Below are 24,852 nucleotides of genomic sequence, written 5' to 3'. Positions count from 1 at the left end.
CTTATGAATTCAGATGAAAGAATACATAGGTATTTATACAAGCAATATAGGCATCTAAGGAAATTAGTAAGTTGTGCATAATCCAAGAAAACCCTAATAATCTGTAATTTAATCCCTAATAATCAGTAATTCCTAAGATCATGCCACTTAGTCAAGCATAGGCTGTTAGAAATTATTGCCTAAGCTGTCAACACTGACAGCAGTAAGATGTCAACACATGTTTTTCAAGAAAAACAAGCAAAGAATTGTGGAGGCATTTACTGATGCAAATTGGGCAGTTTCAGTTGAAGATAGGAAGTCCACATCAAGTTATTGTGGGGGATTGGGTTACTTACAGCTCGTTTGGTTGGGATGAATAGCATCTCAACTCCAGGTCTATACTTAAGGGAATAGTTATTCAGTCATTTGGTTCACTGAATTACCTATTCGGTTGAATATGCATTACAGTCTGATTACGAATGCTCCCGTAATAGCTATTCTTTAACTATACCAAAGATGGCAATTCTGCACAACAATGAATAGATGCAAATTTTCTTTTCCAATTTTTCCCTACATTATTTCAAGCTAAAACAAGAGAAAACCTAATTGAGCTTTTAATTGGTATTCTTCAACCTCATCTGCAAATGGATTACCAGATATAAAACAAAAAAAAAAAAAAGGAAAGAGACTTTATGGGTTTCTTTTTAAAGTTAGAAATAAGAGGTTTTTGGTTAAAAATAAAGGGCGTTGAGCTTGAAATTTTGAAATAGAAGACAGCGATAAATAAAAAAATTTGACGGGGCAGGTAGAGAGGTGGACCACGAAAATTCATTGAAAGTCAACCATTTTTTCTATAGATCTAGGCTTATTGGTAAGCTTTCAGAAAAAAAATCAAGCCAAAATTCAGAAAGCTGATGTTATAAGAAATCTGTCATGAACTTCCGATGACTGTCGACAGTGATGTAAATGGATTTGATAATAGCTTCAACTAAATAAGAGAATTAACTGCTCTTGAAAGTGTTTTTTCTCTAAACTCGTCCATGAGTTAGGGTTTCTTGAAGTTGTTGGGTCTTCCATTTGTGATCTCAGTCTACATTTTTGTATTGCTATTTGAGGGGTTTGTCCCTTTTTCCTGTTCTGATTTTGTTTTCAGCGCCAATTTGGTGTGATCTCAGTCTCAGGGTAAAATTGTTATTTGTGATCTATTCTATATCTATTCCTCTCCGCCAAACGTATGAATACTATTACAATACTCATTCCATTCCATTCCATCCAACCAAACCACTGTTATGCCTATTCAATTCCAGTGAACCAAACGTGCCGTTAGAGAAGCAAGAAGCAAGAAGCAACCAGTTGTAGCTTGCAGTAGCACAGAGCTGAATTTACAGCCCTTGCATAAGGAACTAGTGAGCTGATTTGGTTAAAAAGTTAATGGAAGAACTTAAAGTTCCTGATATGGGATCTATGAAGCTATGTTATGACAATAAGGCAGCCAAAGTATTGCACATAATCCAGTTCATCATGACCGAACAAAGTATGTTGACATAGATCAACATTTTATCAAAGAAAAATAGAGGATGGGTAATTTCCTTGATCTTTGTGCCGGGCAACCAACAGACAACAGATGTCCTTAAGGGGCTACCTAAGCCAAGTTTTGAAGTGCTACCAGACAAGTCAGGAATGATGAGCATCTTTCACCAGCTTGAGGGGGAGTATTGATAGTTCATCAATTTATTAATTGCTAGATTTCTAGGATTTAGCAAAGGGATATTATTTTATTTCTATTTTTCTTAATTACTCAGTATCATTTCCCAGTTTCTTGCTACCTAAGTTTTAGTAATTTACAAATTCTAAATAGCCTAGATTAGAATCCTCAATGAAAAATAACAATGAATTTCTTTCTATTCTTATTTACAAAAATTCCTTCTATTCTCTATTTTCATTTGCATAAATTCCTTCTATTTCTGTTTTTAGTTTTAGAACAGATATATCAACAGAACTTTCAACAGAATTTCCTAAAAATTAGGCAGATCACCTTTAACATAACCTTTAACATAATAGACATCTAATTTTTTACTACTACTATTAGTAATTTTTGGGTGCATGTAAGAGATCTATGCCCCAAACCATACCTTAGCGAACTCTTCAATAAGTATTTCCCTCACAAAGCTGCCCTGCCAAAAAAGAAAGGAAAAATATCAACTTCAATTGGGCCATTAAAAGTATACATATAATATAGAGATGCAATTTTCCGGATACCTTTTCTGTTAATGTAAAATAAAGGATTTCCTTAAAAACCACCCTGGAATTTGCTTCTTCTCTTTGTATCTTAACCAAGGCCTTCTCAGTTCGAGCACGAAGGGACTGCCATATGAATCATTTTAGGACTTGAATAAACTGAGGAAGGTGCGGGGATATTCATAGAAGGAAAAGAAATAGGAAAGGGAAAGATTAGAAATTATTATAGAAGAAAATGTCCATGAGTATAAGCTGCACGAAATGACCTAATTGTTTGAAAGAAGCTCCTAATCAATACACATCTGATCTAAATTTTTAGACTGGTGAGAAGAAATAGTTTGAAGATGACCTAATTGTTTGAAGGATGCAGATACAAACAAATATACTACTAACTTTTTGACTGGTGAGCAGAAATAGTTCCTTCAATACTTGGGACTGTTTAAAACTCAGAACTCCAGTGGCGGTTGTTTTGCAGGAATAAGACAAAAAGGCAAAACTGGACCAAAGATAATAGGAAATTTATCAAGTGTTTTGTTTCTCACATATACAACAGGATGCCATATGTTGTAATCTGTGTGGTAAAAGGAGAGAGAAGAAACAAAGGGGGGGTATGGTGAGTAAGCAAAAAGATTGGAAAATCTCACCTCAGTCAATAGGGATTCAAGACGATCAATTCTGAAAGCACCATCCTAACAGATTACAAACCTAATTAGAATGTTGGTAAGCTATGTCCATGATGTAAAGTACAACATAGTAAACAATAACATTTCAATAAAGAAGAACCAGTATACATGTACCTTATAAAGAAGAGCCTGCAAAGAAGACTTCAGTTGAGGTGAACTGTCAGTCAATACTTTTTTTGCAATCCATGGATATGTACTACCCAAAACTTTGTAATTTGGGTCAGAACTTATTGCAATTCCCTCCAATACAGCTAGACTAGAGAAGGATAAGTAAACCAATTAATAGGCATAAACATGGCTACATATAAGATTCTAAATTTCTGAACAAACAGCATGAAGTTGTATGGAAGACGCATCAAATCTCTAAGGAAAACCATTACCTACGAATAACCAGAGAAAAATATGAAGGTATTTGAAATTTGAACTTGTACCTGCCAAAAATTGAAAATGAAATCATGAATATTGGGAACATCTCTGAGAACAATTTAAGTGCCACCTCTAGAAGATCATATAACACAATACTAGTCAATAAACTTGTTGAGATGACTAATCTGCTCACCCACAACAATAGTTCCTTCTTACTCCTACCAAATAAAGCTATTTTTCTTTTCCCAATAGAAAAAAGCCATTCTTTCCGCTCGATCATCCAAAGATTCCATCTCCACCAAAAAGCAGTTTGTCAATGTAAATAATTGGGTTAATGCATATTTTGCACCTGAAATGGACCATTGGTCTAGGTTTGTAAAGTTTTGTTTGACGAAGACTTTTATTTAGCAACCATTACCTAATCAAAGCGTGTCATGTTGAATTCACATCACCCTAAATTAATCCACATCATCCTATTGTCTTATGAGAAAGATTGTATGAAATTGTGATTCCATGTCATCTATATCCCTTTCCAATTGGGAAATGACAAATCAGATTTTTCCTCCTGATTTTCAATTTTTTTTTCTCCTGACAAAATTCAAATCCAACTAAAAATGCTAAAAATCAGGAGGAAAAATCTGATTTGTCATTCTCATATTGGAAAAGAATATATATGACGTGAGATCACAGTTTCATACAATCGCTTCTCACTTTCTTATTAATAATGTCAAAACATTGCCAACTTTAGTTTAAAAGTTTCAAAAATAAAAATAAAAACTATAAATATTAAAAAAATCAATTTTATAAAAGCATATAAATACAATAAAAATTCAAAAAGAATATATAATTTTGCAAATCTCAAAAAATATAAATAAATTATTAAAAATAAAACCTCAAATATATAAATTATGAAAAAGTAATGAAATTAAAGAAATTATAGATAAATTATAAATTAATATAGATCATATAAAAATTATATAAGTTTCTGTCAGCTACAAATTCTCACTTTCTTTTATAAACCAAAAACTTGGCAAATACAACTGAATGGATTTGAAGATGAAATACAATTTGCACTGCGTCTTCAAACTTTCACTCCATTTTTCCCTTTGAACTTCTTGTTGTCTCAAACTGACGTTGTCGAAGTTTCATCCCCCACCACCAATTCTTGTAAGGAATCTTTTTATGTTATGCTTACAACTCCGGAACAAAGCTAAAACCCACGAATTTGACTCACCAGCCATACAGATTCAAGTCATTTTTAACGGTGCTGAATAAGGCAAGGAAAGCTTAAATTGCGGGGTCTAGGGCACAGCTTTTGTTTGGGCAAGGATTAAGAGGGCTGGAATGGATCAAAGGGAACGAAAAGAAGCTTCCATCAAAAATTGAGATAGAGATGAAAGGAGATTACGTCTTTTTGGGAGGGTTTTAAAGGATGAGAAAGTAAAAAAATTAAAGTGTTTTATTTATTAAATGTATTTAATTTACTGAAAACTGAAAGAAATTAAAAATTATTCATATGTATATTACACGTCTGCAAAGAGATATATAACAAAAAGCTAACATGGTTTAAATTTTTTTAATCAACATGTTTCCTAAGTGGTTGAAGATGCTAAATTAGCAAACAATTAATAGTGCTAACTTCTAGGGGCAAAGCGTGTAATGGTAGAACTACCAACTTAGTCCAGAAAACCTTTATGCACCAACCTAGACCAAGTGGCAAAGTTTAGGCATCAATAAGGGCAAGCAAGCGATTAAATCAATTGATTTGATCATGTTTTGTTAAACATAACCGAATTAACCAAAGACCCTCCTACTATAATCAAACTGACCAACCTTCACAGTCTTAACCGATTTAACCAAACTGACTTAACATCTCCAAAAGCATGGTTTAACAGATTCAACAAAATCATGATCTCGTTTGGTTAGCAACAAAGCAATGATAATCATACCCTCTCCATAAGACATTACAAGGGTAAGATCACTCTTCTTATAATATATATTGACAACATTGTAATGACAGTAAATGAAAAAGAAGAGATGACTCAGCTAAAAGGGTGGTTGGCTCAGGAATTTGAAATAAAAGAGGGAGGGAGGCTACAATATTTCCTAGGGACTGAAGTTGCCAAATAAAGAAAAAATGAATCTTCATCTCACAGAGAAAACATATCCTAGATTTCTAGAAAAAAACTGGTATGATGGGTTGCAAGCCTGCAGAATGACCTATGGAGAGTAATCATAAGTTGCAAACAAGGATTGGAGAGTCAATGGAGAAGAAGATATATCAAAGATTGGTTGGAAGACTGATTTATCTCTTACACACTAGACCAGACAAAGTACATGCAATCAATATAATAAGCTAGTTCATGCATGATTCATATTCAGACAGACAAGTACATGATTCATGTTCCAGCAAAAGGTCTTCTTTTCTCTAAACATGGTCATCTCCAAATAGAAGCATACACAGTTGCAGATTGGGTTGGAACTCTAAATGATAGGAGGTCTACATCTGGGTATTGCACATTTGTGGGATGCAACCTAGTCACTTGGAGAAGCAAGAAGCAAACTGCAGATGCTCAACCAAGTGCTAAGGCAGAATACAAAGCTACAGTTCAAGGAGTTTGTGAGCTCTTGTAGTTACGAAAAGTGTTGGAGGATTTGAACTCTCCACGAAAAGAAAAATTATCCTTATACAGAGAAAACAAAGTTGCTGTAAGCATAGCTCAAAATCCAGTTTAACATTATCTAACAAAACACATAGAGATCAATCATCACGTTATCAAAGAAAAATTGACTACAAGTGCGTGTCTTAAACTTAATTCATGTGACATCTGACGAGAAGTTAGCTAACGTGTTTAAAGAAGGATTGAGCAACAAGACCTATCACAATTTAGTTTGTGAGTTGGGCATGTGTGATGTCTATGCACCAACTTGAGGGGAGTGTCGACAGGTGATCAAATCAAGCTGACCAAATCAAGATTAAGTTATATTACTGATATTTAGGGATTGATTACTCATTTATAGCTATAATATTTCCTTAGATAGGCCTACATATGTTGTATAAATACCCATGTATTTTCTCATTCTCAATAAACACAAATTCTTCATTTCTTTCTTCTGATTTCGTTTCTGATTTTCAACAACTAATTATCTGCTGATGCAGGTAGTAATAAGGAAAATCTATTGGAGAGATAACTGGTTCAATGTTTTGTTTTTTTCATGCAAGTCTATGCTTTCCAAAAGACAGGGCACGTGCCAGACAGACAAGTGGAACTTTCCTTGAGCCTTCAAATCTTTATTACACAACAAATACCAGCACAGTTTTTAGTGGCTAGAATTCTTTAAGAAAGTTTAATGATACGACACCTCCCTTAAAAACTTACCCTAGGAGGAAAAATATAAATTACCACATGAGCATCACATGAATATGGAAGAAGTCAGCTATTATAGGGTCTCACAAAAATCAAGGGGAATCTTCAACAACTTGCAAAGTCTACATGACTTCCTCATATCAATGGAAATCTGCAACTACTTGCAGATTCAAACTTCCTAATATCAAGGGGAATCTGCAACTACTTGCAGATTCTGCACAGCCACTTTCTTTTGATATGTTATTCTGTTGAGTTTGAGGAAATGTCTTAAGGCTTTACTAGTATAAATAAGCTGTTTAACCGGTTCAATTTCAGCACAAGTCATTTTGTTCATTGTATTGGAGATTTGTCCACTCCACACAAACAATGTTTGGGCGTTTAAGATTTTTGCACTCATGTTTGCAAATAAAATACTTTTCCTTTTATTCTTTTTCTGCAGCTCCTATCACTTAACAAGCTGTATTATACCTACAGATGTGCTTTCAATTCTTATACTGGCAAAAGTAAATGCTTCCTGAATTAATGAATCAAAATTTCATCTCAACTGTACATCAGTTTTAACTCAGAACTAACCATCTTAAATTTTCCTGGTAGCATGGCATTGTTCACAAGTTAGCTCTCTTCACCATTGGAGCATCTCTTTTGTGGGTTCCCTCACTTTCCTGTCTATTTAATTTTACGTACTTCAAGAAATGTCCCTAGTTTCTATTTTCAGTGCTTTCAATATATTATTATTTGTTTCAAGTAATCAATCTTTGTTCATACGTGACTTGCACATGCTAGAGAGAAGATCTACACACTTATAAACATACAAATTACCAACATAACAAGGACAAACATTGGAGAATAGCACATGAACATAATTTCAATGCATATGATAAAAATCAAACAGAACTCCTTACATGGTAGTTCCCAAATTTCCTAAAAGGTCTCCAAAGCTTATATTTCGGACTCCTTTGGCAACTGCATCCTGGAAGACACCTAAAGACAGATGATCAAGGAGAGGCGATAATTACTAATTAGTTCAGAGAGGCAATCAATTTCTAAAAGTACAGATCTTTGGAGCGCAGTCTCATCTAGAAATAGAAAGGAAACCTGTTAAAGCTTTTGTAACAGCCTCCTTTTCCGCAGTTGGTGGAAGAAGCCTGTAATTTAACCAAAACAAATAAGATTCCCGGTAAGTACTGTTAGTTAATAATTAATCCAGGCTTCGACATGTTGAATCAATATAATAATTTTCTTTTCAGATATAATTGGAAAACGTGAAAATTGCAGTACCCGAGAGTGACAAAATCCTTAGACAGTGCATCAAAATCACGGTTTACAAGATGGAGACAAGCTTCAATAAATCCTTCTCTGAACTCTTGTTTAAATTCACCCATCATACCAAAATCTGGTCATTAAAGATATTAAAGGTTAATTCTGGACCTTTAGCAATTATTGATAGATGATAATGGTTCAGGTGTTATTTATATGGGGTAGAAGAGTATAGCTAATAGGCAAATCCCCCATCCCCACACGCAAAGAGAGAGAGAGAAGTAGAAAAGAAGAAAACTAATATATTGGATATTTAAATGTAGCAAGGTGATTGCTAACATCAATTAAAAAATCATTCCCATATTATTAGCAAATTTGTTAAAATATATGAAATAAACAAATTTTAAATAACTAATTTAATGGACAGCCATCCCAACAAACTATCAACCTTCAAAAGTTACCCATCTCTATTTCTACATAGAGAGTGAAAAGCATTTATAAAACGACAACATGGTCAATATATAATGAAATCATCTTTAAAATTAGGAAAATTTTAAAAGATAACAAAAAAAAATGTTAATCTATATGTCAAGCAAAAATAATAAAAACTAAAAACAGAAGCCTTAAACCGACTATAATTAACCAAAAATTTATCCATATTCAAGATGAATACCAATATATGCCAGTTTCCCATCAAATGTACGAAAAAGGTTTCCTGGGTGAGGATCAGCATGATAGAACCCATTCTCTAAAAGTTGATTGAATGAGCAGTAAACTCCTACCTAAGAAGCATCACGGAAAAGATATTCAAAAGTCATTAAGCCACAACACAAACAACAGAATTATTGACATTAATTGCTAAATAATAAAACAATAGCAAATAGCTTTAAAAATGACCTCAACTAGGTATAGGTCCTTTACTTCAGACAACTTTTGCCCCTAAAATAAAAATAAAAGACAATCAGCACAACATCAAGTAAATACACAAGAAGTATTATCGCACTTTTAAGAGATATAATGATCACTTTTTAATGAGGTAGAGCATGTTATTCTATGAATCCAGAAAAAAGTATGCCTGAAGTATGATGTAGTTACTCATAGGTGGACAAAGAAAAGAATGGGAGTCAGACACAATGAAACTTGTCTTATTCAAGGAACACTAATTTTGCCATTCCAAATAGAAAGAATAAGAGACAAGGAGGGAGATTTAGGCTCATTTCAATAAAGTATAAGCAGAATGAATATGCATTTATTAATTGATTGATGTGGAAGAAATATCTCAAACAAGATGCAAGGCTTAATAGAATCCTGCTCTAGATTCTCCATAAAAGGTGACCAAAAACAATATAGAACACTTAAAATGGGTGGCATGTCCATGTCCTTTTTCATGTTGAGGAGGAAGAAATAGGCAAAAAAGTTGTTTACTAACATTGCAAATAACTTTTGTTTATCATATACCAAACATAAGATACTACTATTCATGCAACAAAAGAATAATTCAAAGCCTTCTTTTCATTTTTCAGTAATAAATTTGTGATTCTCACTTCTTTAGTTTAAAAACAGACTATACAGACAATACCTCCACCCATTCCATAACAAGGACTCTGCGAGTTGTGTGCTCCATGTTTATGTTTGGAACAAAAACATCTTTTAAACCACCATATAGACGTCTGCTTAAGAAAAACACAATAGTGGTTAGCAGCTTAGAGCATTAAGTTACCTTTAAAAAAATAAAAAAGGAAAAATTAGTTAAATAAAGTAACGACGAAGAAATAGATTGAAGATTAACATTCTTGACGAGATAAAAGACATACAGTAAGAACTCCCAATTGAAAGATACAGTGAAACCAAATGACAAGTCATGAAAAATATATAATAATGAGTCTTTTAAAACTAACGTATCGGTATTGTTTGTTTAAGGACATTATGAACATCACCCACTGCCTATCAGCTTCAAAAGAACCACAAGTACATGAAGCTCACTACAGTAGATGACAGGTGTGCCTAGTGGAAAGAAAGTACTTACATAACGAAGCATACCCATATGAAAAAGAAACACCTGAGTCGACCAAAATGATCGTTTTCCAATAAAAGTTTACCAAGGTGAGAGCAGTAAGAAGTCACTAGATTGCATGCTTAAGTATTGAAGACATTGTTGAACAAGCAAACATGAACAAATGTTGCAGATTGCTGAGAAAGGGAGGGAGGGAGAGAGAGATGACATCAAAGAAGAAAAAAAATGGCAAGTGAAGAATTGAGTGGAAGAAAATTTTTCTTCTCCTTTTTCTTTCTATTTTCTATATATCCAGCAGTGTGTTACACCATAATACTTGTAAGAAAAGATTATACAAAAGACTAGAAACTAAAACCTAAACTTAAGGGGTTTATCTCCTAAATTAAAGGGATCCTAATCTCAAGTGATATTAATTACCTACGGTTAAAGATTATAAAAGATCTCTTCTAATCTCTACCCTTCCCCTCAAGTTGGAGCATAGATATCTGTCATGCTTAACTTGCTAATTAAAGACTCAAAAGAAGGCTTCGATAATCCTTTGGTAAGGATACCCACAACTTCTTGTGAAGTTGGAATAAAAAGGTAAGCAAATCATCCCAGCTTCAATCTTTTCTTGGATAAAGTGTTAGTCAATCTCAACATGCTTTGTTCTGTCATGTTGAACTGGAATATGGGCAATACTAATCACAGCCTTGTTATCACAATAGAACTTTATAGGCATGGCTGTAGATTTCTTCAATTCTTCCAATATCTTCTTTAGCCACATTATTTCACAAATCCCACGAGCCATAGATCAATAAATAGCTTCAACACTACTACGAGCTACGAAATTTTGTTTTTTGCTTCTCCAAGTCACTAAAATTCCCCAAAAAAATGTACAGTAGCCTGAGGTGGACCTTCTATCTGAAATCAAACCTACCCAGTCTGCGTCTGTGTAAAATTTGATGCCTCACTGCTCATTTTTCCCAAAAAATAACCCTTTTCCAAGAGAACTTTTTAGATATCTCAATATACGATAAACTACCTCAAGGCGCTCTTCATGTGGTGAGTGCATTAATTGAATCACTAAACTTACAGTGAATGCAATGTCTGGCCAAGTATGAGATACGTAAATGAGTTTTCCTACTAATTATTGATATTCCAAACTTTAGATTACCATCGATTGGTGTTATGCTAGTTTGCATTGACTCATTCTAGTTTCTTTAAGCATGTCATCCACATATTTTTTCTATGAAACCGTCAAACCTCTTTTTGAATGAGCTATCTTCATACCCAAAAAAATATCTCAAGTTTCCTAAGTCCTTAATCTTAAATTCAGATGCTAATTTTTTGCTTCAACAGTTTCAATTATGCTTCATCATCTCGTGTGAGGATGATATCATCAACATATACAATCAGAACAGCAATCTTCCCCTCACTCGAGTGCTTTATAAACATAGTATGATCAGCTTGCCCTTGAGAATACCCCTATTTTTTAATGAGCAGGGTAAATCTCTTGAACCATGCTCTAAGTGACTATTTTAAACCATACAAAGACCTCCTTAATTTGCACACCTTTGCTCAAAATTCTTTTTCAAACCCTGACGATGAATCCATATAAACTTCCTCATTTAGAACCCCATTAAGGAATGCATTTTTCACGTCTAGTTGCTGAAGAGGCCAGTTAAGATTCACTGCAATTGAAAGAACTCTGACAGTATTCAACTTGGCTACTGGTGCAAAAGTCTCTTGGTAGTCAATCCCAAAGGTTTGTGTCAAACCTTTAGCGACCAACCTCACTTTGTATCTTTCAATCGACCCATCTAATTTGAACTTGATTATGAATACCCATTTGCATCCAACCATCTTCTTCCCCTTTGATAACTCTACAATTTTCCATGTGTTATAATTTACACGAGCTTTCATCTCTTCTCGAATAGCCTCTTTCCATTCCAGAACCTTTGGAGCATCTTGTATATCCCGTATGTTTGAGTGTACCCTTTAGCCACCAGTCAGACTTCGTATCTATCTAAAGATCCATCCAGTTTGAATTTGGTTATGAACACCCATTTACAGCCCACAGTTTTTTCCCCTACAGGTAATTCCACTATTTCCCATGTACCTGTTTTTTCAAGAGCGCGCATCTCCTCTAAAATAACCTCCTTCCACTCAGGAACTTGTAGAGCATCTTTTACATTTTTGGGTATTTTCACAGTATTGAGACACGAAACAAAGGTTGAGAATGTCAAAGACAAAGCTTTATAGGACACAAAGTTAGACATGTGATATTTGACAACATTTCTAACACCTTTTTTTTTAGCAATTGGAATATCTAAATCAGAAAATTCATTGGTTGGATTATGAGCTTTACCTGGACTTTTGACAAGAACTTGCGGGTCGGATTCTTGGTGATGAATCTGGTGGATTCCACTCTCTTAATTTCGATTTCTTCTTGAATAAATAATTAACTCCCTTGTTTGTTCTTTATTCTCATGATCAGACTCTACACCTTCATACTCCTTTTCATTAACAACATTAACATCATTAATTTCTGTGTTAATCATAAATTCACCTTCCCCATTATTAGAATCCCTATGTTGTATATTCCTAGTATTTTCTTAATCAATTATAGAATCTTCCTTATTATAATTCCCTCCCTGAAGATTAGAATCAAAGTAAGATTGTGTTTTAACAAATGTGACATCCATGGTAACAATAATCTTTCTATCAATTGGATCGTAACATTTGTAACCCTTTTAACTAGAAGCATAGCCACCAAAGACGCATTTTTTTGCTCTAGGATCTAGTTTACCTTAGTTGTGAAGATGAACAAAAACACTACACCCAAAAACTCAGAGGGATAAATCTGTGATCAATTTAGAGTTAGGAAAGTTATCTTTAAAGAAATTGAAAGGAGTTCTATAGTTTAGAGTTTTACTAGGCATTCTATTAATAAGATATGTAATTGTTAACAAGGCTTCGCCCCAAAGATAATGTGGTACCTGACTAGTGAACATCAAAGCTCTAATTAATTTCAAAATATGTCGGTTTTTTTTTCTGCAACCCCATTTTGTTGTGGTGTATTTGTATAAAAGCTTTGGTGGACTATACCATGTTTGGTTAAGAAAATATCTAATTGGTCACTAAAAAATTCCCCACTATTGTCACTCCGAAGTACTTTTATTCTCACACCAAATTGTGTTTTCACCATAGTATAAAAAAACTGAAACACATTTTTAACTTCAGACTTATCTTTTAATAAAAACACTCAACAAATGCGAGTATGATCATCAATTAATGTGACAAACCAACATTTTCCTGAAAAAGTTGAGACTCTTGAAAGTCCTCAAACATCACTATGAATTAACGAAGAAGGTTTGGAAGCTTTATATTTTTGAGGTGGGAAGAATGACCGATGATGTTTAGCCAATTCATAGTGATATGAAGGACTTTTATTTTTAAATAGATCAGGTAACAAATATCTTAAATAGTAAAAATTAGGATGTCCAAGCCTATAATGCCAAATCATAACCTTATCAAAACTAGAAGCAGAATTTAAACAGAAAGTAGTTGTTGGTTGACTTAGATGATCGTCGTCAAGAAAGTAAATTCCACCAGATTCTGTAGCATTGCCAATCATCCTCCCTAAGACTATGTCTTGAAATTTACACATAGAGGAGTCAAATATAACATGACAATTCGAGGACTAGGATAATTTACTGACCGATATGAGATTACAAACTAGATTTGACACATGTAAAACATCATGTAAAACCAAGGAAGGCAAAACTTTAACACTGTCTTTCCCGGCTACTGCTGAGAACGACCCATCTGCTACTTTGATTTTTTTGTTTCCTGCACAAGGTGTGTAAGTTGAAAAAAGAAAATGACTACTAGTCATGTGATCACTAGCTCCGGAATCAACGATCCACGTGTTTGTTTTAGAAAGCTTGGCACTGAAAAAAAAAAGAAAAAAAATTCGTACCTAATTGGGCAAAGGAGGAAGAAGGATTATTGGATAAGTTAGGAAGATAAGAATTCATCCGAAATTGTGGTGATTGAAAAAGCTTGTATAGATGCTCTAGTTGTTTCTTAGTGAATGGAGACCCTTCTAGAGAACTTTGGCCCTCATAATTTTCATTAGTTGTTTTAACGGTAAAACTTTCTTCCTCTGTTTGATTGCTAGATCTCTTATCTCCAATGAAGGCTGTTTTAACCATGATGCTACTAGAGATAACCTAGCTCAGATGCCATGAAAGTTTTCAAGAGAGCATTTAATAAAACTGTCCTATCTTTTATTAACTAAACAACTGAATTTAAATAGAGAAAAGAGTCATAACCTAATTGGAAAATAATTCTATTATTCTAATCAACTACTAAAACATAAGGAAAATAATTCCCTTATTCTAATAAACTACTAAAAGATAAAATAAAATATTACTAGAATATCTCAAATGATTTATTTTAAGATTTATCTACCTAACAATATATCCCAAAATATATGAGTTTCACATATTTCAACACATATAAAATGAAGGGGAGAGTTTAATGGTTCCTATTCCGGGAACTATTGAGAATGAACCATCAGCAATATGGATCTTTGCGGTTCCTGCATAAGGTGTGTAAGTTGAAAAAAATTGGGAGCAACTTGTCATGTGATCAGTTGCACCAAAATTGATGATCCAAGAGCAATCAGGCTTATATTCGCTGAGGAAAACCGAAGCAACGTTACCTAATTGAGCAAAAGAGCCGGAGGAAGTTGGTTGGTTTGGAGATTCACAACTTGAAATTGCGGAGATTGGAGAAGTCTATACAGGTGTTCTAACCGCTCCTTCATAAAGGGAGGTGTCTCCTTAGTAGATTGTTGCTCCTGTTCTGCACCTGCTGCTCGGAAGGCTCGGCAGTCAATGCCTAGAGTAGATCCGTCTTCAGCATTTTCCAGCAGGTTTCACATGTATGCCATGGTTGTTTACAATGGTCACACAATGGCCTTTTTTTCCTATCATTTCAAAGTCATTTCTCATTGTAGCCAATGCAGAATTTTCAATGGCAGATTTGCGATCAGGGTCAGGTTTTAACATGACTTTTCTCCTAAATTCTTCTCTTCTAATTTCAGAGAAGGCTTCTCTAATAGAAGGAAACAGCTTTTTTCCAATGATTCTAGCTCACTTCATCAAAATCTCGATTTAACCCAGCTAAGAAAAGATAGACTCTATCATTTTCTTCTTTCATGAATCTTACACTATCTGAAGAACAATGTTATTCACCATTATAATAATGGTCTAACTCTTGCCATAGTGACACCATTTCATTGAAATATTCTGTAACTTCTCTGTCTCATCTAGCCCTCCATAACTTGGTTTTTAATTCATATATTTGAGAAAAATTGTCAACATCTGAATAGGTTTTTCTCACAGCTTCCCATACATCTTTTGTAGTAGGAAGAAAAAGATAAGGTTTACCAATTGAAGGTTCCGTAGAGTTCAATAAGCCAGCAATGATCATACAATTCTCGAACCGCCATATGCCTAGCCGTTTGTCATCTTCTTCTGGTTTCTTCATATCCCCTGTCAGACACCCAAGCTTCCCCCTTCCATCAATGGCCAACTTCACAAATTGAGCCCACTCCAAGTAGTTTTTCTTCCGTTTAGCTTATGAAGGGTCAGCTGCAATGAATCATGAAACGAATCTCTGCCAAGACTCACGGTGCTCTCTGTTGTTGCTGTTGGTCTGCTACTTCCAAAAATGACTGATTCAACCATAAACAGTGGGGAATTTTATTCCAGCTCTAATGCCATGAAGAATTGAGTGGAAGAAAAAATATATTTTTTTATTTTCTATATATCCAGCAGTATGTTGCACCATAGTACTTGTAGGAAAAGATTATACAAAAGAATAGAAACTAAATATTAAACTTAAGGGGGTTTGTCTCCTAAATTAAAGGGATCCTAATCTCAAGGGATATTGATTACCTAAGGTCAAAGATTACATAAGATTTCTTCTAATCTCTACAAAAAGCATCAGATCAAGGAATTAAGCTCCAGAAATAAAGGTAAATGATGTATCATTGATCATGCATATGAACCATCTTTTTTTAGATTTGGATCGTCCAGCTGGAATAAAGTAATGATTTATGTAGATCATGTACCACGAGGAGGGAGGCAGGGAGGGAGGGAGAGATGGCATCAAAGAAGAAAAAAATTGGAAAGCATCATATCAAGGAATTAAGCTCCAGAAATAAAGCTAAATGCTGTATCATTGATCATGCATATGAACCACCATCTTACAGATTTGGATCATCCAGCTGAAATAAAGATTTATGTACCACGAGGACAGAGGGCATAAGCAAAAACATGCATTTTTTATCAATAGGCAAGGTTTTGGGCTAAAGATTTTTCCCTGTCCTGTTAAGTTCTTGCAGTCCTTGTAGTCAATTAAGTTTTAGTCCCCAAATAAATATAGGAAAAGGGAAGAGAGGGCAGTTGACTAAACAAAAATGACTTCTGATCTGCATTTACTGATGTAAAGGTTAATAAAGCGGATGAACCATAACCATGTGACTAATGTAATTATATAATATATATAATTATATAGATCATTACAGCCAACAAAGTTCAATGGATATAATATGACCCGCCCAACTAAGAATGCAGAAAACTACCATAATGAGAGCTCAATCGTCATACATTTAGCCAGTGAAAATTTCCAGGTCATGAGATGAGGCACACCTGTTACAACGCTCTTACCTAAACTTGAGTCCATTATCAGCCTCTTTCCTATAGTCCATCTCCTGCATACAATGTGATTCACCTGTATTCAATATGAAGTTCTAAGAATCTTCTGGAAGAAGCAAAATAACATTTCAGATAGTTTGGGATAAAGACTTAGACAAATTTTATAACAATTTAAAATTTGTCTACCACAAAAGATATTTTACTATACGTTCTATAGATAAAAGGGCAATCTATTATAATGAACATGATAAAGGAAGATAAAAGAATGCTCACGAAGAAAAAGTGGTAAGAAAGATTTTGAGTTAGCTACTTAAGATCAATTTTGAGAAGATTTCATGGGTTGAGATACAAACATTCCACTGTACAGTTATAAAGAGGAGAATTTATCATCACAATTAACTGTTTTCACCAAAGACTCCCATTTCATGCACTCGCATAATATGTTTATATCAGGTTCTACTATCATTAAGTCTCTGAAGAATGACAATAAGTAAGACATATTTTCACAATCCAAGATGCACTGATTAAAGAACTGTAGAACTCTTTTAGCTTCTCTTTATCAATTCATCCAAGTTAAAACCAATTCAAAATAGATGGAAAGGCACACCACATGCATAAGCCCACAATATACCCTCAAATTAAAATTGTCGGATGATAAGACAACTTAACAACCCTCCTCAAATGAACAACTAACAGAAATGGACACACACACACACACACACAAAAAGAAAAAAAAAAAAGATTGATGAACAATTTTGGCGCCAATAAGATAACATGTCAGGGCCTCCAACCTAAAACAAATGGTAACAGTGTAAAAGGAGAAAAGACCTAATTTGAATCCAAAAACCTGATGTAAGATAAATCAATTTTTTCTAGTATATTTCTCATAGCTTTTTGATAAGTTAAAAGGAAAAATTCAAGTTCATCAACAAGGAAAATCATGTTATAACATGGAATATTCAAAGATGAAAATTAGACAAATTAAACATCTATTCATCCACTTACTTGTAAACTGAGAAACTCAAATAATTCTAGAGTGATCAAGTCCTTGATAATTTTTCCTAAAATCTACTATTCTTTGTATGTGTTCCTCTCGGATGGATTAATAAATTGAGAGCAAATTCAAAAAGCATAGTTGAAAATCACTTGATCTTACCCTTTGAAACAGCTTTGATTTCAATCATTTGAGCAAGCTCAGGCCTTAAAGCATTAACACCTAGGCTAAACTTAAATATCTAATGGTCTATAATGTTTTAACAGGTCCCTATTCAAAGCAAGATGCCCTTGCATTAGAAGACATCAATAGACATCGTTTGCAACTACATAAAAGAAGTTTAGAAGCTGTTTCCGCATTTTAATAGATAGAGTTAAAGCACGTAAGGGGAGAAGGAAATGAGTACATACCCGAAAAAGACTCGAAGCCCACTCATCAATGACTGCCTAAATATGGGGCATATTTCTTGGTTAATACCAGTCAATGAATAATAAGCAGAAATATATAGTTAAACTAGATGGGCTGGATCCAGAAACATATTTGCAGGGAAATAAACTCTACTCAATTGAAGAGCAATGCAAACCCAAAATTACCTGGAGATCAGTATTAAATTTACCAGCTTTCTTAACCACCCCAGCTAGAAAGCGCAGGATTAATATGTCCAAGGAAATTGCAGCTTGAACACCAGGCCTCTGAACTTTGACAGCAACAACCTGTCCACTACGGCGAAGCCTAGCTTGATATACCTACTTGAGAGAGAGTACTGAATGTTGGGTTTAGTTTTCTAAGAAAATTCCAAAAACACTCAGAAAGAAAGCACTCATGGATAGGTAAGCTGAGAATATAAGTAGATACAACCTGTCCAAGGGATGCAGCAGCAACTGGCTCCGGCGAAATCTCAGAGAAAAGCTCATCTATTCGTAAACCAAGTTCTTTTTCTATAGTATCAAGTGCAACTTCAGTAGAAAATGGAGTTATTCGATCTTGCAACAATGAGAGTTCATCTAAATATGATGGTGGTATCAGATCCTACATAAAAGCATCTTGAAAGGTTCTTATATTGGAAATGAATACAGCACATTATGTATCATATGATGCAAAGCAGTATGAGCATTAAGAAAGCCCTATATGAAGCATGCAGTTGACTTCAGGATGTTGCTGGAAAGGCTTAAAACAGATCGTAAGTGATTACTGACCCATCAACATCAAATCCTACACGTAGAGCTACAGGAATGTGCGATCTAATTTTCAAGCACAATGTCTAAGCCAGATACCAGCAATACTGATTCTGAAACTTGATGTTTCTGTAGAATGATCTTTGTTTGGAATGGCCAAGGCCACAAACTTTAGGAATGCCTTATCCATTACCCTATCCTAGACATACCTAAAATGATAGTGACACAAATAAAAAGAAGATCAAGGAAAACCAGAGTTAGAGAGTACAGAAAGGCAGTAAAACATATTGCAACAAGAAAATAAGTCAATAAATCAGCCTCCATGTTAAAATACCAACCCATCAATTTACATTACATGTACTGCTAGTTGTTTTATAGGAGGCCAAACTTAAAGCTAAACTGCTGTTCGAGGAAAGTAAATGTGAACTTAATAGGTAAAACTACATTTGAAGAACCAAGGGTGCAGTTAATGACATATCCATCATCATGCTAAGTGATATTTAAAATGATTGAGGAGATGAAAAATACAGTTCCAAATAACCATTCATCAAAATTTTCTTTTTGTGATTTGCTTTCCAGTGACTTGTTCTCAGCAAATAACTTCTGGGATGAATTTAATCAAGTTTGAAAGATTGCAGAGACTATCTTCAAGAACAATGATATGTGGTTAGGATCCAATCAACTATCTTTCATATATATATATATATACTTACATGGAAACTTCTTGTTCGAAATCTATATTAGCACATTAAACTAAGCCTTTAACATAGTGCACAGAAGATTCCTTCGAAACGCGGATCCTGAACTAACCAAATAGAACTATTAGCTGTTCCTAAATTCTGAGACCATGCAACTTTGCCCCTAAAGGAACCAAACAGGAATGTAGAAATTTCATTAACCAAGGTAGTTTCAATAGAAATAAAAATCTAGTTTCAGCTGTCATTTTCTGTCTCCACTTTGTTTAAAAAAAGTGTATCTCCAACCCATAAAAAAGGAAGGAAAAAGAACTCGGACAGTACAAGAGATTAGTTCCTGTAATATTCATATGAACTTCAAAAGCCAAAAGGATGAATTTATCAATAATAAAAAAATGCAGCTTTTCATTATAGTAGAAAAGCCCTTTCCTATAATTTGAGTGCATATAACAAGAAGACCCATTGCAAAAACCAAGTTTAACAAACCAAAGCAGACAGAGGACCCAACATGCATCACAAGTTTAAAGGAAAATTAGAAAGCACGTAAATTTGTGAAGCACATGAAACTTATCCTAGATGCTACGAGAACTTACAGGTCGTGATGAAACAGCTTGAGCAATTTTAATGTATGCCTACAAAGAAGAAAGAAAGAAAACTAAATTTCTTTAAAAATGAAATCAAATCAAAGGTGATTCCAAGTTATTAGCAATCTAAATCCAAGCACAATAGTATATAATTGTTTGTGTGTTAGTAAAAAGAGGCTAAACATTAAGAGACAGTATAGCTTCTGGCCAAAAGAAAAGTCTATATGGCAGAAAACTCCATAGAAGAAATTCTCTTTAACAATTTTTTTCAGACAACTTTTCAAAGATACATTTAAGACAGACCCAGAAAGAATTTGAATTTGAGTAACAGTGCATCTTAATGGAAAAATGGGAAGTATAGCTGATCTGCAGAAAAATGAAATGACAGCATAAACCGCTCTAGTGGCTAAAACATGAATGATAAAGTAAACATCACATTAATATCTATATCATGATTTTCTAGAATTTTCAGGTGACATTTAAAGTGAACAAGCTTTTACTTCCTGCTGCCCCTGCCCCCTTTTTCCCTTTATCTCTATGATGATCGAATCATTTGTTCAGCTGCACTTTGCATTCTCTAAAACATTGTGAACCTTTTTCCACTATTTTCCACAAATATTTTAAACATTGACTGAATTTTCTGTACCATTTAACTTTTTTAAGTACCGATGAACTGGAATTTTGAGAAAAACAAAGCTACAAAAAAGCGCAATGTTCAGTAGAAAAAAATCATAACTTAACAGTAAAATTTAAATAGGGGACAGGTGAAAATGTAAAGATATCAGCCAAATGATGGTCGGTTTGATTATAAAGGGAATCAGTTAATAGATGAACTAACAGAAATTTAAATCTCCCCGAGCTTAACATGCAAGACAAACGCTTTATAACTGAATCTTATGCACAATACTGAAATAATATACCGGCCCAAGTTCCACCAGAATTTTTCGAAGCTCGGCAGCTCTAACCTGCAAATCAGCAACAGGAAAAATCAAAATTTCAAGAAAACTTCAAAATATGTAAGGCTTCCTTCGGCTGAAATTAAAATTTTGGAATAATAAAAAATTGAATTTTTAACTTTTGGGAGTAACAACACATAATTCTAATGGCGTAAAAATTTAGAAAACGGAGTCAAATAAATTCGACGTCAGCATCAATTTTCTCAGAAAGTGAGTCTACTTTAAACGTAAGGAGTAATTAAAGTTAAACCTTGAACATTTGATCGGATCGTTCCATAAGATTATCAATATATCGAACTCCGAACCATTTTCCAAAAGTAGTACCGACTTGAATAAGCCGACGCAACAAAATCAGGGGTTTTCTTCTATAAATAGCGGCGATTCGTGAAGGGCTGTAATCGAGTAAGGACTCAGCCTCAAAGGCACTGAGCTGGAAAAGGTAACCTGACTTCTTCGTGAAAGAATCAACTTCAAGTCCCGCAGCGGCGCGTATGATGGGGCGTGGTTTTGAACGGAAGCTAAGTTTTGGAGTGGCGGGAAAGGAGTGGATTGGAGAGGAAGGAAGAAGTAGTGGAACCATTTACTCCTTTTTCGGTGTAACTGTTTCTGTTTAAACTTTTTTTCGGTTCTTTTTCATGAAAATATGAAAGAGTTAGAGAAATAGAAATGGTATGCGATGGACAAAATAGGAAAAATAAAATGTGACAGAATAATAAATGCTGAAGTTATAAAATTATGTGAAAAAAGAAAGAGGAGCAAGCGTACAGGCACCGTCCTTTTTTTTGGTCCTTTAATATTTTATCCATTTCCAAGTGATGCGTACCTGCCTCCTGCCAGAAAATAAAAAATTTAATTTTTTCCATATCTTAACATCGGGTAGGATCTAATTAGTGTACTTTATTCCTAAATCACACCATATACATATAGAAAGTACAAATTTAGAATATAAATAAATATTTAAAATTAGTATATAATAATAAAATATACGAGTTGAAACTAATTAATAATAAGGTAAACTATTATAATAGCCACTTTTGTTTATTTTATGTTACATTTTAGTTATTTATGTTTAAAATATTATATTTTAGTCACTTACGTTATTGCATTATAACATTTTAGTCACTGAACTATTAATTCCAATTAATAGTATAACGATAAACTGACGTGGCATGTTAAACCATCAGTTCAAACAAAATTTTTAGGTTAATTTATACAATCGGTCCCATATTTTTTGGTTTTGAGTAATTTTTTTTATTATATTCTTTTAACTTTTTTTTTCCATTCCCTTCTGCTTTTCCCTCTATTTCCCTTCATTACCTATTTCTTTTAACATAGTTTTTCTATGTTTTTCATTTATTAAAACTAGAATCTATACTTTTATTTTTTTTGAACAATTTAATTTTTTTCGAGTGAGGTGAGATTGTGGACTAGTTTTAACAAATGAAAAACATAGAAAAACTACGTTAAAAGAAATGAGGAAGGGAGGAAAACAGAGGGAGAAGTAGAAGAGAATGAAAAAAAAAGGAAAGTTAAAAGAACATGAAAAAAATTAAATTGCTCAAAATGAAAAATATATATGAACCAATTGTAGAATTTAACCTAAAATTTTTATTTGAAATGATAATTTAACGTGTCACATTAGCTTACTGTTACACCGTTAACGGCTCAGTGACTAAAATGTTACAATGTGATAACGTAAGTGACTAAAACGTAACATTTCAAACAAAAGTAACTAAAATGTAACATGAGGCAAACAAAAGTAACTATTTTGGTAGTTTACCCTTAATAATAAATATGTGCGATGTTAAAATGAAAATAAATTAGATTAAAATTGTTCATTATGGTGTTGTCATCAATCTTGAGTGTCGAGTTAATTTGTTACACCAACTCAATGAAATACATTAACATAGATACACAATTGATATACGTAATAAAGTGTGCATGATAAAAATTAAAATTAAAATATCAAAATAAAGTTTTAGCTAAGTGGTAAATTAAATATTTTACTAATGCAATTGGTTCAATTCAAATCTCATCATATTCACACTTTTATTGGTTTTTAAAATAAAAGACTAAATTACACTTGAATAATATAACTTATTTTAACTATGAAAGAGTATTTTGTAATTTCTCTAATCGAGTGATGACTCAATTTGTTTGAGTGGCGAATTTAAAGTTTTTCAATGTAATTGGTATGGATTTAAATCCCACTATATGTATTTTTTAAATTAAAAGATTAAACTGCACTCGAATAATATAACTTACTTTAAATATGGAATGTCATTTTGTAATTTTTTAATCAAGTTAATGCTCGGTTGACTCGTAACACCAACTCAAGAAGATATTTTATTAATAGTATAAATATATATTAAATTTAAACAAACTAATGTGATTTTATTATTAAATAGTTATCTAATTTTTTTCAAATATCTACCTCATATGAATTACATTTATTAAATTAGACAAGTAGTTGAACATTGATATAGTTAAAACAAATAAATAAAAATAACAATTAAATAAGAAAAGAATTGTCAATTGAAAAGAGAAGAATTCTCAACCCCATATATTATATCTTATAGTATTAACCGGAGATTTATAGGCTTTTATGGGTATTAGAAGGAAAAAAAAAAACAGCTGAATCTTGGGATTTCCTTCAATAACTAGGGCAGGATTAAAGTTTATTGTGGATGATTTTAGGTGATTTTAATGAGATACTTCCTTTCAGGAAAAAAAAAAAAAGAGGTCGTATTCGAGATGATCTATAGATAGAGGACTTTCGAGCAACATTGGATTTATGTAATCTGATAAATATGGTTTATCAAGGAAGATGGTTCACTTAATAGCGGGGGAATTTTGTTGATAACAATATCAGGGAGAGGCTTAATCGAGGTGTTGCCAATTCCGCCTAGTGTGAGGTATTTTCTAGTTTCGTGCAGTCTTCACTAAAATGGTTACAACTTGAGCTATCGAACTCGAAATCAAGTGATTCAATGTATGCTTCAAAGCTAAAAGATAGATATTCAAATTCTATGAAGACATCTCAACCGAGAAATAACTGGATCCCATCCAAAAAGTCAACTCAAGTCGATTGATTTTACAAACTTGAAATTGGAAACTTCAATGAATGGTATTTAATAAATTTCACCCCATTCGTGTTTGTATCATTCCCCATTTCCTCAAAAAAATTCATCCTTGAATCTTGTCTTTGGTTGAATAAGAAATACTTTTTATCATATGTGGAATGGGTTAATTGAGCTCCTTTCAAAGGATCAACAAAATCCTCTAAAGAAATAAGTCCACTAATTATTCCTCATTCTTGCATGAGTATTTTCTTGCTTTTCACTTTCTCTTCCTACTTGAGAACTCTCCAATTTCACCTCATATGTATTCTCTATAACTCCCCAAAAGTTAAATTTTTGGTCTGTTAAATTTTTTCAAAGTAAATGATTTGGTTCAGTGGTTAAGTGCTTTGGATGTGTGTTGAGGTCATGTGTTCAAATATTACTTTTGAAATTTTTTTCCATTTTTGTTCATATCCCTATCTCTGTTCATTTGACTTAAATATTATCTTCACTCAACTTGTGACAGAATGAGCTTGCTGGTTTAGTGGTAAGGTGTCAGCTTACCCTTTAGACTTATGTTTGAAACCCCACGTGTGTCGATGAGGAATTTATTTTTACTATTTCTACTTGAGCCACCCAAGTGGTAGAGTTTGAGTGGATCTTGAAGTCTTTGGGAATCTGATAGGAGTGGGTAGTTGTGTTAGTGGGGGGAAGTCGTAAGTTGTTTAAAAAATATATAAGATAATAATAAATGTATTTTTGAAAAAA

At 33.5% G+C, this 24,852-nt stretch overlaps 1 protein-coding gene across 6 annotated transcripts in view; it reads right to left on the bottom strand.

Annotated features, from left to right (window-relative positions):
• LOC105772914 (uncharacterized aarF domain-containing protein kinase At1g71810, chloroplastic) overlaps positions 1-21,725 on the bottom strand; it is a 28,617-nt gene extending 6,892 nt beyond the window's left edge. For 2 of the 6 annotated variants that reach the window (XM_012594409.2, XM_012594410.2), the window contains exons 1-18: positions 21,273-21,725; positions 20,987-21,031; positions 20,076-20,114; positions 18,471-18,641; positions 18,206-18,358; positions 18,023-18,058; positions 16,631-16,674; positions 9,471-9,561; positions 8,789-8,830; positions 8,565-8,673; positions 7,913-8,027; positions 7,730-7,779; positions 7,537-7,615; positions 3,281-3,331; positions 3,015-3,156; positions 2,862-2,906; positions 2,239-2,343; positions 2,112-2,153 (exon numbers count right to left, since the gene is read on the bottom strand). In XM_012594409.2, the coding sequence (XP_012449863.1) occupies positions 2,112-2,153; positions 2,239-2,343; positions 2,862-2,906; positions 3,015-3,156; positions 3,281-3,331; positions 7,537-7,615; positions 7,730-7,779; positions 7,913-8,027; positions 8,565-8,673; positions 8,789-8,830; positions 9,471-9,561; positions 16,631-16,674; positions 18,023-18,058; positions 18,206-18,358; positions 18,471-18,641; positions 20,076-20,114; positions 20,987-21,031; positions 21,273-21,602 (1,689 nt within the window). In that variant the 5' untranslated portion in view covers positions 21,603-21,725. The remainder of the gene's footprint in view (positions 1-2,111; positions 2,154-2,238; positions 2,344-2,861; positions 2,907-3,014; positions 3,157-3,280; positions 3,332-7,536; positions 7,616-7,729; positions 7,780-7,912; positions 8,028-8,564; positions 8,674-8,788; positions 8,831-9,470; positions 9,562-16,630; positions 16,675-18,022; positions 18,059-18,205; positions 18,359-18,470; positions 18,642-20,075; positions 20,115-20,986; positions 21,032-21,272) is intronic. The other 4 variants (XM_012594403.2, XM_012594407.2, XM_012594408.2 and 1 more) reach the window with 4 other exon arrangements.
• Between the last annotated feature and the right edge of the window lie 3,127 nt (positions 21,726-24,852).

Source organism: Gossypium raimondii, chromosome 6, assembly GCF_025698545.1.
Source record: "Gossypium raimondii isolate GPD5lz chromosome 6, ASM2569854v1, whole genome shotgun sequence".
Taxonomy (NCBI): domain Eukaryota; kingdom Viridiplantae; phylum Streptophyta; class Magnoliopsida; order Malvales; family Malvaceae; genus Gossypium; species Gossypium raimondii.
The sequence above is the reverse complement of the archived record's forward strand: the minus strand, read 5'-3'. Positions and strand labels throughout refer to the sequence as shown.